The sequence below is a fragment of the Gopherus evgoodei genome, chromosome 11 (assembly GCF_007399415.2).
Source record: "Gopherus evgoodei ecotype Sinaloan lineage chromosome 11, rGopEvg1_v1.p, whole genome shotgun sequence".
Lineage (NCBI taxonomy): Eukaryota > Metazoa > Chordata > Testudines > Testudinidae > Gopherus > Gopherus evgoodei.
In genome coordinates, this window is record NC_044332.1 from 74,592,187 (window position 1) to 74,605,044 (window position 12,858).

Sequence of the window (12,858 nt, forward strand, 5' to 3'; positions counted from 1 at the left end):
TTTGCTGATGGGTCCGGATTCTCTCTCTCTCTCTCCAGACTTGTGCATTAAAGATTCCCTAGAAAAAAAGCCAGCCCCGCCCTATGATTATGAGGTAGGCCACGTTTTTGGCTAGCAGTTATCATTACCACTGAGGTATGGGCTCCCACTGTCAGTGGGAGCCACTGGCTTGGGTAGGTTTTAACACCACCATGCAGGTAGATTGTATTCTTAGGGGAATTGTCACCTCCCACCCTGAAGGCCTGAACCACGGTCCGACTGCAACTGGAATCTAAGAGTACTTGAACCCTCTTCCGTTGGACCATCACCAGTACTGTCAACTTGGGGGTGGGGAGGTGTCTTTTTCCCTACCCAGGTTTCTGCTGTCCAACCCTGGGCATATTCACATTCCATAAGAGGCACACTCCCTCTTTGTGTCATGTCTGCCCACAAGAATAGCACGTTAAATGTCTGATGCTGCTGGCATCTTTCCAAGGTGATGTTGGGCCTGGTCGGTGCAACCGTGGCAGCGGGACCCTGGTCTGTGAGTCCTGATCCCATTGTTTGTGGTGCCCAGCAGTCCCGTGGATGATGATGTATCTGTATCTGTACCTGACCACCTTGCCTTGCTGGGACTACTCTTGGTCCAAGAGGTGGAAGGAATTTTTCAGGGTCCTTCAGAGACATTGTTACTGATTCTGGCTCACCCTGCGCCCCCGCAGTGGTCCCCACTCTATGGAGGCCTTGGGTGGTTTCTGCCTTTAGTAATCTTTCAGCTTCTACAAAGTCCTCCGTTAGCCATACTACTTCTGATAGTGTCCCCAGGCAGTACTGTAGTACCCACTCCTTGCCTTTCACAAGTCATGTCTTTATGAAGTGTTCTGTCATGATGCGTCTGGTCACCTGGGCCTCTGGTTGCTCCTCCAGATGGAGCCACTTCTAATAGTGTTTTCTGTACCCTTACGTTACTATCTGGGGTCTCATCCCCTCGGGGTAGTTCTTGGCTCTAAACCATTGATGGTGAGTCTCTTTGGAAATTTCCAAGTACTCCAAAATGGCAGACTTTACTTGTTTGTGGTCTTTTGCTCTCTCTAAGTCCCAATTATGATCGATTTCCTGGGCCAGACCTGTCAAGTATAGGGCCAGAATCAAAGCCTGTTGTTCTGGGGGCCAGTGGGCTGCTAGTGCCAGCTGCCCAGATGCAGCTAGGAAGTCTTCAGGGTCATCATCTGGTATCATCTTGGTTACCTTTACTGATACGGGTGGGGGACCCCCTCGGCAGATGCATGAACTCTGTGGGGGCATCATAGGGCTGGTGCTATCCACTGTATCCTTTCCTTTTGAAATTCCTGCTGCTGGGCCATCAGTTCTCTCAGCAGCTGTTGTCGCTGTGTGGCCTGAATTTGCTGCTGGGTGGCCCACTTCTGCAGAAATTGCTGTTGGAACTGCTGTTGCTGAGCAGGCTGCTGGTGCTATATCTCTGCTAACCACTTATACCACTATGTCGCTTCCATCTTGCATGGAGCAGCTAGGCTGTATACCCTCTAAGGCTTTTTAAAAAACCTTTGTATCACGTGTGGTTATGCCCACATTCTCCACCATTTTCCGGGGGCAGGGGTTCCCTCAAGTCCCCTCCAAACCCAACTTCTGGTCTCTTTTAATGTCTTTCTCCCCTGCTGGTAGAAGCCAAGGGGGGGTGGTCCTTCAAGTAAACAAACCAAAAAAAGTCCTCTCCCCTCTTCCTTTCCTTAGGAGAGAGGGGAGTCCATAGCAAAACAAAAAGAGGCAAGGGGGACCTGGATCTCAAAAAGTCTTCCTGGGTCAGCCCTTTGGGCTTAGCTTTAGAAATCTGGGGGTGGTTCTCTGGCCAACATATGTAATTGGAGCATAATCTCCAATAAGCAGGTATTTGGGTGTGGCCATTCACGCAGGTCACAGTAAACACAAATGACCAAATTCTTGTCCTTAGATGCATGTCTCTTTAAAATCGGGAAAGCCAATGCTTGTGCATCGGAAGAGAGAATTTGCTCCAAAGAAGAGTCTGTAAATGTTTGTTCTCTTCAAGAAAATGCCTTTATCGTCTGGAGCATAATGAAAGATAAAAAGCGCATAAAGTCAATCTGTCTCTTAGGCACAGTCATGCTGTATAGAGCTAAATTATCCCCATCAAGATTCAGTGCCTATGGATTCCTGCTGTTAATATGCAGGAGAGGAAAGCATCAGCCAGTACTGTAGGGTGGAGTGATAAGGTTTCTCTGAGATTTCTCCTCCCCCACGCATCTCTCTCTTAATTTGTGGAAGAGCGACATTAATTGAACAGTATACAGCAAAACACGCCCAGATCTCCATGCAGTCCATCACAAAAGTTTCTTACGACATATTGTTCTCTGATCATGCTCAGCTGATCATGTGGCATGGGGACCAATATCTATATGCAAGTAAATTTAGAGAGGTGCTTCTTAGTTCAGAGTTGTGTTGCCAAAAGTTCAAAATTTCACAGCAAGAATAATCAGTCTGAAAAGGATATTTTGCTCTTGAAACAGAATTGCAGTCTGCAGCCTCAGTGAAGATATGGGAAAGGCAAAGAAGTTTCAAGAGCGAAACTGTTGAACAGAATAGTAAATGGAGTGGTATTGCTATGAATTATTTTTCCCATCATTAATTCATATTAACGTCTCAGCCCACTTCTTGGGAGACAGGTGTCCTCATTACAAATATGAGTCCTTGTGGTTAGAAGCAGACTATTAATTTAGACTATAAACCATAGAGACTAAGCTACCCTTTCACCCCAGCGAGCTTGTTTAATCATATTTAAACTATTTTAACAACCAAGTTAAATGATATGATTCTGAGCACAACTGCCTGGTCTCACTCACAAGGACCAGTCATTTTCAACATCATGGCTGTGAGTTGTGGGGAAACCCTGGCCTGAATAGCATTCACCTAGGACAGGTAAAAGACATGACTTGTTCTTGTCTGTGCTGACCAGTCAGTAGCCTGTCAGCGAACTCCACTGCTGTTAGGATTAAAATTACCATCTATTATGTGTATTACAGTAGCACCTGGAAGAGATAGATGTGGTGCAGACAGGTAACAAAGAAGTAAGTTGGTTCTCCAAGGCACAGTCTAAAGGCAGCAAGTGGATAAAAGAGGCAAACTGGCGGGGGGGGGGGAGTGAGTTAGGAGGACAAGGTAATGTGATGAAAAGAGCTTAGCAGAACGGTGGAAGTCACAGTTCATCATTTGCTCATCCAAGAAGAAAAAAATCAAGTTTAAAGCAGGATGAAATTTCCCAGGAAAGACCAGGTCAGGGAGGGTGCAGTGTGGAGGGACATTTACAAGGAGCAGCAAGAATTGCCATTTCGTATTGAGTTCTGAACAGAGGACTTCAATCTCCAGAGAGGTCAACCTGGCACTGTATTCCCTGAAAACATACTTAAAATCTTACTGTAGGATAATTGCTGTGTATTATGACTGTCCTGGGGTGCTTGCATTTCTTTGTAGGTTTGCATTTCTTTTTAGACTTGTCACTGAAAGCAAAACCCTTATGTTCCTCTCTCTTGTTTCAGGGGGAACAGCTTCAAGACAGAAAGGTTTCCTGGGATGCATCCGCTCTTTGCATTTAAATGGTCAGAAACTGGACCTGGAAGAGAGGGCTAAAATGACCCCTGGAGTCAAGCCTGGCTGCCCGGGACACTGTAGCAGTTATGGTAATCTCTGTCACAATGGAGGCAAATGCGTGGAGAAATACAACGGTTATTTCTGTGACTGCACCAGCTCTCCCTACGAAGGGCCCTTCTGCAAGGAAGGTAGGCAGCACGACTGCTCCATGCACTCGCCTCGCAGCTCTTGGCAACCTCTGTGTCCCTAAATTGCAGCTACACCCAGCTCACCAAGGATTCTTCCCTTATTAGTTCCCACTTGAATACAACTCAGTTCACTGATGTTTGCCCAACTGGGAGGAGACAATTCCACAAGACAGCTTTGTCACATTGACCTCCTCCGATATTATAGGCGGGGCTGGTAGCATACCTACTATTAAGGTTGCCTGGCACTTCCCGTTGTAAGACCCTGTTTTCAATTGCTTAGAAATTTACAAACTTGAACAGTTTAGGCTGATTTTTTTTCCATGATAGATGCCTTCCTCAGACTAAATGTTTGGAAAATTTCAGCCGAAATGGTATAGTTATTTCCAAAAACGGAACTAGGGAAAATACATTGTTTTGCCCATGTTAAATAATTTTTGAGACCTTTCCTTTGAACAGTTCTACTACCCCCATGTTTTGAAATTTGATAGGCTGGTGGCCTTTGTGCCTTTTTCCTGTCCTCACGGAAATCCACCCAAATATGACCAAGTTATAAGCCTTTGAAAAATTGCAGTTTGCACATACTCAGTAGAGACTTCTTTGATTTTAACAGTTAAATATCTGAAGATTCTTTCCTCAGCACCACACACTCCTAGTATTGTGGTTTGTGACCAGATTCTGTATGTGTCATCCCCCCATAGCCACTGAGCATCCCATGCAAAAAATAATTTTTGATCTTGTAATAAAAGACCATATTATAATGAATATGCACAAAGGGGCTAAATTAAGGTTACACAGGCAACCTTAATTTTAACATTTCCTAACTTTTGAGTGCTTGATGATGTCGTGTGAGGTCCCTAGAATCAATATTATGGTAATAAGGTCATATTGTCTATATTTAGTAAAAATATTGAATCCTGGTTTATTGTTATATTTGTGACTTTTGTTAATAGTGATACAAATTAAACAATAGGAGAAATGGGAGCTGCCCCTTTAAAAGTAGAGAGGTGGCATGGTGAGTCAGATAGAATGCTCAGTGTGTCTTCAGGGAGCATAATGCTGCTGCTGCAAAAGGAGGCTGGTTTGGGATTATGCTGCAAGAGGAGGTCTCCACTGGCAGTAGGCTCTTAAAGAAAAAGGTCTGAATTCCCAGAACAAGGAAAGTTCTCCTGGAAAAGCTGAGTCTTGTGATCAGTGGTGCAACATTTGCAACCTTAGCAATGTCCTTTTAACATAGTTTTTTGTGTGTGTAATATGTATTCGCCATCCAGGCAACTCTCAGGAAAAAGAGATCGGGGTGAGAGGATAATTTTCAGGGAAGTGAAGGCAAGAAGCCTTTAACTGATGATGTCCATGCAGCAAAAAGAACGGATTAAATGTGCTTTGGGGGAAAAAACCCCGCATTTGTAATGCACCATAATCTTCCTCTACTTCTAAATCACAGCCAGGCTGCATGTGAGCATATTGATTTTGGCTGCCTCTCTAATGCCATATGTTTAATCGCTGGGTTACCCTTCTCTGGTGTAAATTAGCTTAATTCTGTGGAATTCAGCAGAACTATGCCCACTTATGTGAACTGCAGATCTGGCACTAAGGTTGCAATAGGCACACTGAATAAATACCAGTGTCCTGTTCAGAGGTGGGTACAGATACTGTGGACTATGAGAAAGTACCACTGGAATCAGCCTACGACTACCCAGTAAATGGTGGAAGATGTCACCCTCCAACTGCTGTTGTCATCTAAATATATTCTGTGGCTAGAGCATTTTATACATGTGATGCAAACACAAAGTCTGTCTCCTGGACCTGACCACATATAGCTAGACTTCTCAGTTCCTGAGGACCTAGGCATATCTCTTAGCTACAATACCTTTGTAAATGTGGACTGCTGATAGTTGTTTATTTTAAAGGGACGGAACAGATATGGGCTAATTTCTAGCCAGTCCTTCAAAGGTTGTTTAGGATAAAACGAGGACAAAAGGACCTCGAACCCAGAGCAGACCTGCAGAACTCTGTTGCTACCACCACGATAGTTTAAGGTGGAGTCTGGCTCCAGCTTGCATCCTCAGTGGTTTTCCATGGATGACCAGGCTGAAAGTATGAAGAGGGTCTCTCCAAGTGCCTGGAAACAAGCCAAGATGGAGGTCCTTACTGTAGAATGTGTAAGGGGCATTCTGCAGCATGCTCCTCTCTGAGAGATGCTCTTCTGTGGTAGTCTACCTGCATCTGCCATGTCCATGGAGAAGGACTCGAGACCTGTAGTTGGCTTCTACAGCTCCAGGCACATCTTGCCCGTACCCTACTCTGGTGCTTCTCACAGGAACAGAAAAGTGTGTGGCTGACTCAGACAGCCTGACTTGGAGAAGTTCAAATCAGAGATTCACTCTGCATCTTTGGAAAGATTTGGGGCGGATGGGGATTGCAGATCTGATGGTCTGGCTCAGGCCTATGTCCAATTGTAAGACTTGAAAATGCACCATCTGAAATAGATTCCTTGGTTTATGTATTATTTTCAGAGGTTTCTGCAGTGTTTGAAGCTGGCACCTCAGTTACCTATATTTTCCAAGAGCCTTATCCAGTGACAAAAAATGCAAGCACTTCATCCTCTGGCATTTATGCAGACGCCATTATGCCCAAGGAAAACATTGCATTTAGCTTCCTGACAAGACGTGCTCCGAGCCTCCTGCTCTACATCGACACCTACTTTCATGACTATTTGGCTGTGATTCTCTCCAAAAATGGTAAGCATTTATGATATTCTACTGCAATAATGCCATCCTAACTGTATTAATAGTTACTGTGGGGACAATACTGAATTCAGGATTGTTCTCAGCTGGATTCTGTGGCTGCAGCTTTTTCCATTTCAATTCATGAAAGCGGTCATCACTCTTGCTTATATCTGTTTAATTTGAATGCAGTGCTTCACTTGCTTATTCAGTCCTTGAATAATCATGTTGCTGAAGCTCAAAAGTGCCTTAATTTTCATTCTGCGTGACTGTACAGTAGAATTTCCTGAATATTTATCCCATACTGAAATCCATTAGGCCTACTAGATAAGAAGATGAGAGAGTCTGTGAATGTACTTGTCCCATGTATATACTGTTGTCTTATCTCTTACTTCGTCTGTTGGTATGTGTGTTGCTCCTTCCCAAGCCCTTTGAACCACCTCTGAGCATGGCCAGTTGAAGAATAGTGATGAATAGCAAAATTTGAGGTTTTCTGGCGTCACAATCACATCAGGTGCAAATCTGTTTGATATTAGAAAATATTTGGAGGAGGTTTCCAAAAGCATCTAAAGGATTTAGGAGCACAAGTCACATCAATTTTCATTGGGACTGCTGCTCCTAAATCCTTGAAATGCTTTTAAAAGTCCCACTGTTGGTAAATATCACAAGCAGCCACATGGCAGGTTTTGGATTGTCTGTAAAGTACCAAGTACAGAAACTTGGGAACTGGTTACTCAGCATACTCGAGATTCAATGATTTCCCATCTAACTCCCCTACTTCCATATTGCTAGATGACAAATGCCACATGGACAGAATGTAGAGGGACATTGTGGTAGTCTCCACGTGAAATACCTCCTCTGGCTTTTGCCCCCTGTTTTATCATTTTTATCTCATACACTGTTTTTTTTTTTAATCCCCAGTGTCATTGAAATGGAAACTATTCCAATGAAAATAATGTTCAGATGCATTACGCTTCTCTATTGTAGCTAGTTTATGCTTGCTATAAAGCTACTGGACTATGAATAACAATGTCCTTTGCAATGATAAATGTGACTGTGACTCCTTGTCCATTACTGGGTCTTTCTCTTGGATATTTGCAAAGCACAGTAGTGTGTGTTGGTCCCAGTTGGATAACTTATTTATTAAGGTCATACTCTTTGGTGAAGTGGGACTCGATACTCTCACCTCAGACCTGAGAAGTAACACTTTTCACTGGTATTTCAGGAGTCTTTAGAGTTGTTATGAAAATAACGTGTTAGTAGAACAGCCATCTACCGAGTAACACTTGAAAACCCAACTGCAGTCTAGTTTTTCCAACACGTTCAAGCTACTGCTCATTACTTGTAATGTTCCCCTCCCGTCTGGCCCACAGAATGGCTGCGTGAATTCTTAACGAATAACTCTATGTCACTAAGAAGAATGATGAGCATAGGAGTTCCCAGGCTAAATGTGTTTCGCAACAGCTAAAATGTCTGAAAGTCTAATGAATGTTTATACTCTATTGAAACTTTGCACAGTGCACGCTGCAAAGTTAATAGGAATTGATAAAAATAATGAATAATGTTATCTAACTCTTGCAGCACTTGCCATCCACATAGCTACAGAGGAGGTCAGTATCATTATCTCCATTTACCAATGGGAAAATGGAGGCACAGGGGCATTAAAGTGTCTTGTCCAAGGACATTCACCAGGCAACTGGCAGAGCCAGCAATAGAATCCAGGTCTCCCAAGTCCCTCTTCACTTCTCTGTCCACTAGGCAATACTTCTTCCCCCACAATAAGATCATGCTAATGATCAGAACCTTAAAAGATCAGGTCCTCAGAGAGTAAGGCATAGATACATGATCTCCTGGACACCATCATCACTTAGGAAGAGAGGAATTGCCACACTGGGTCAGACTCATGGTCCATCTACTGCAGTATCCTGTCTCCAATAGTAGACAGCAACAAGGTTCCTGGAACCTCATAATGGACAATTATGAAATAACCTGCCAACAGGAGAAGGTTCTTCTTAGCCTCTCTCAATTAGTGGCTGGCTGAAACATGAGAGCTTATAGGTAAAATTTTCAAAATCAACTAAATGACTCAGGAGCTGAAGTCCCATTTCCAAAGATGACTTTAGCATGTAGAATCCTAAGTCCCATTGACAGGATGGTGATCGTGAAATCTTCAGGGAGATTAGAGAAATTGCAAAAACAGAAAACCCAACAATAATGGGGGATTTCAGCTGTCTCCATGTTGACTGGAAACATGTCACCTCAGGATGAGATCAAATTTCTAGACACCATTAGAGACAGCTTCTTGGAAGCAGCTAATCCAGAAACCCACAAGGAGAGAGGCAGTTCTTGATGTAGTCCTCCTGTGAACATAGCTGAATCATTTAGTAATAGCAAACATAATAAAATTAAATTTAACATACTGGTAGGGGGAAATGCCAAAGAAACACACACAGTAACATTTATCTTCAAAAAAGGGAACTATACATCAATGAGCAGGCTAATTGGAAATTAAAAGGAACAATCACAAGAGTGAAAGGCTGGCAAGCTTCATGGAAACTTTTAAAAAAACAGCATCATGGAGGTTCAAGCTATCCATATACCTCGCATTTTATATTTTATATATATAGGCTTAACAGTGAAATCCTTGCTCATCTTAAACACAAAAAAAAAGCTTACAAGAAGTGGAAGTTTGTACAAATGACCAGGGAGGAGTATACAAATATTGTTCAGGCATGCAGGAGTGAAATCAGGAAGGCCAAATCACACTTGGAGTTGCAACTAGAAAGAGATGTTGAGAGTAACAAGCAGGGTTTCTTCAGGTATGTTAGCAATAAGAAGAAAGTCAAGGAAAGTGTGGGCCCCTTACTGAATGAGGGAGGCATCCTAGTGACAGAGGATGTGGAAAAAGATAATGTACTCAATGCTTTTTTTGCCTCTGTCTTCACGAACAAGGTCAGATCTATTGCGCTGATCAGAACAGTATGGGGAGGAGGTGACTAGCCCTCTGTGGAGAAAGAAATGGTTCGGGACTATTTAGAAAAGCTGGATGAGCACAAGTCCATGCTGCCAGATGTGCTGCATCCGAGGGTGCTAAAGGAGTTGGCGGATGTGATTGCAGAACCATTGCCTATTATCTTTGAAAACTCATGGTGATCGGGGGAGGTCCCGGATGACTGGAAAAAGGCTAATGTAGTGCAAAGGTAATGTAGGGGAAGAAGGAGGATCTGGGAAACTACAGGTCAATCAGCCTCACCTCAGTCCCTGGAAAAATCATGAAGCAGGTCCTCAAGGAATCAATTCTGATGCACTTAGAGGAGAGGAAAGTGATCAGGAACAGTCAGCATGGATTCACAAAGGGCAACTCATGCCTGACTAACCTAATTGCTTTCTGTGATGAGATAATTGGCTCTGTGGTTGAGGGGAAAGCAGTGGACATGTTATTCCTTGACTTTAGCAAAGCTTTTGATACAGTCTCCCACAGTATTCTTGCCAGCAAGTTAAAGAAGCATGGGCTGAATGAATAGACTGTAAGATGGACAGAAAGTTGGCTAGATCGTCGGGCTCAATGGGTAGTGATCAATGGCTCCATGTCTAGCTGGAAGCCGGTATCAAGCAGAGTGCTCCATGGGTCGGTCCAGGGGCCTGTTTTGTTCAATATCTTCGTTAATGATCTTGAGGATGGCATGGACTGCACCCTCAGCAAGTCTGCAGATGACACTAAACTGGGAGGAGTGGTAGATACGCTGGAGGTTAGGGATAGGATACAGAGGGACCTAGACAAATTAGAGAATTGGGCCAAAATAAATCTGATGAGGTTCAATAAGGACAAGTGCAGAGTCCTGCATTTAGGACGGAAGAATCCCATGCCCTGCTACAGACTAAGGACGTGAGTGGCTAGGTAGCAGTTCTGCAGAAAATGACCTAGGGCAGGGGTCTCAAACTCAAATGACCACAAGGACCACATGAGGACTATTGCTTTGACCTGAGGGCCGCATTACTGACAGACACCCCTCGCTGCCTCTGGCCCCACCCACACTCCACCCCTTCCATTAGGCCCCGCCTCTTCCCACCCCTTCCCCGAAGTCTCCACCCCAACACTGCCCCAGGGGGTGCAGAAATCTTGGGGCTCGCAGTGCCAGAGGGGGCAATCCCGCGGAGAGGCAGAAGGATGATGGGGGGGGGGCACGGGGAGCTTGGTGGGCCACATGTTTGAGATCCCTAACCAAGGGTTTACAGTGGACAAGAAGCTGGATATGAGTTGACAGTGTGCCCTTGTTGCCAAGAAGGCTAATAGCATTTTGGGCTGTATAAGTAGGATCACTGACAGCAGATCAAGGGACGTGATCATTCCCCTCTATTCGACATTGGTGAGGCCTCATCTGGAGTACTGTGTCCAGTTTTGGGCCCCACCCTACAAGAGGGATGTGGAAAAATTGGAAAGAGTCCAGCAGAGGGCAACAAAAATGATTAGGGGACTGGAACACATGACTTATGAGAAGAGGCTGAGGGAACTGGGATTGTTTAGTCTGCAGAAGAGAAGAATAAGGGGGGATTTGATAGCTGATTTCGAGTACCTGAAAGAGGTTGGATCTAGACTGTTCTCATTGGTACCAGATGACAGAACAAGGAGTAATTGTCTCACGTTGCAGTTTGGAAGGTTTTGGTTGGATGTTAGGAAAAATGTTTTCACTAGGAGGTTAGTGAAACACTGGAATGGGTTACCCAGGGAGGTGGTGGGATGTCCTTCCCTAGAAGTTTTTAAGGTCAGGCTTGACAAAGCCCTGGCTGGGATGATTTAGTTGGGGATTGGTCCTGCTTTGAGCGGGGGGTTGGACTAGATGACCTTCTGAGGTCCCTTCCAACCCTGATATTCTATTTTTTATATAGATAGATATATAGAGAAATAAATCCCCCCTCCCTGAAAACTACACACTACAATAGGCAAAAAGGAATCTTTACAATTGGAAGTCAAATCCTAGTGAGAAAAAGATAAAGGAGTATAAACTCTGGCAAGTCAAGTGTGAAAGCATAAATTTGGCAGTCCAAAAAAAATTTGAAGAGCAAATAACGAAAGACAAACAAAACTAGCAGCATTTTTTTAAAGTACATCAGGAGCAGGAAGCCTACCAAACAGTAAGTGGGGCCACTGAACAATCAAGGTACTAAAGGTGCACTCAAGGAAGGCAAGGCCATCAGTCTTCACTGCAGAGGATATGAGGGAGAGTCCCACACCTGAGACATTCTTTTTAGATGACAGATCTGAGCAGCTTTCTCATATTGAGCTGTCAGTAGAAGTGGTTTTGGAACAAATTGATAAATTAAACAGAAATAAGTCATCAGGACCAGATGGTATTTACCCAATAGTTCTGGAATATGGAATTTTAGTACTACTAACTGTCGAAAGCAAACTATCACTTAAATCAACCTTTGCACCAGGTGACTGGCAGATAGCTAATGTAATTCCTTTTTTAAAAAGTCTCTAGAGGTTATCCTGGAAATTACATGCCAGTACGCCTAACTTCAGTACCAGGTAAACTGGTCGAAACTCTAATAAAGCACAGAATTATCAGACACAAAGATGAGCATGATGATATGTTTGGTAAGAGTCAACATGGTTTTTGTAAATGGAAAACATGGCTCACAATCTACTAGAATTCTTTGATAGGGTCAACAAACATGTGGACATGGATGATCAAGTGGCTATAATGTACTTGGACTTTCAGAAAGTCTGTGACAAGATCCCTCACCAATGGCTCTTAAGTAAAGTAGGCAGTCATTGGGTAAGTGGATCAGTAACTGGTTAATCAATAGAAAACAAAGGGTAGGAATAAATAGACATTTTTCCCAGTGAAGTGAGGTAAATAGTAGGGTCACCCATAGATCTGTATTGGCACCTGTGCTATTCAACATATTAATAAATGATCTGGAAAAAGGATAAACAGTGAGGTGGAAAAGTTTGCAGATGATACATCATTACTCAGGATAGTTAGGTTCAAAGCTGACTGTGAAGAGTTACAAAGGGATCTCACAAAACTGGATGACTGGGCAACAAAATGGCAGATGAAATTCGATGCTGATAAATACAAAGTGATGCCCACTGGAAAACCTGATTCCTCAATATACATATGCAATGAAGGGGTCTAAATTAGCAGTTATCAGTGAGAGAAGAGATCTTGGAGTAATTGTAGATAGTTCTCAGAAAACATCTGCTTTATATGCAGCGGCAGTCAAAAAAGTGAACAGAATGTTAGAAATCATTAGGAAAGGGATAGATAAGAAGACAGATATCATAGTGCCAAGATAGAAATCCATGGTATGCCCACACCTTGAATACTGATGAATTACAC

The 12,858-nt window shown here is 43.5% G+C and overlaps 1 protein-coding gene across 2 annotated transcripts in view; it reads left to right on the top strand.

Annotated features, from left to right (window-relative positions):
* CNTNAP5 (contactin associated protein like 5) overlaps positions 1-12,858 on the top strand; it is a 431,022-nt gene that overhangs the window by 379,685 nt on the left and 38,479 nt on the right. For both annotated transcript variants that reach the window (XM_030580503.1, XM_030580504.1), the window contains 2 exons: positions 3,549-3,788; positions 6,302-6,526. In XM_030580503.1, the coding sequence (XP_030436363.1) occupies positions 3,549-3,788; positions 6,302-6,526 (465 nt within the window). The remainder of the gene's footprint in view (positions 1-3,548; positions 3,789-6,301; positions 6,527-12,858) is intronic.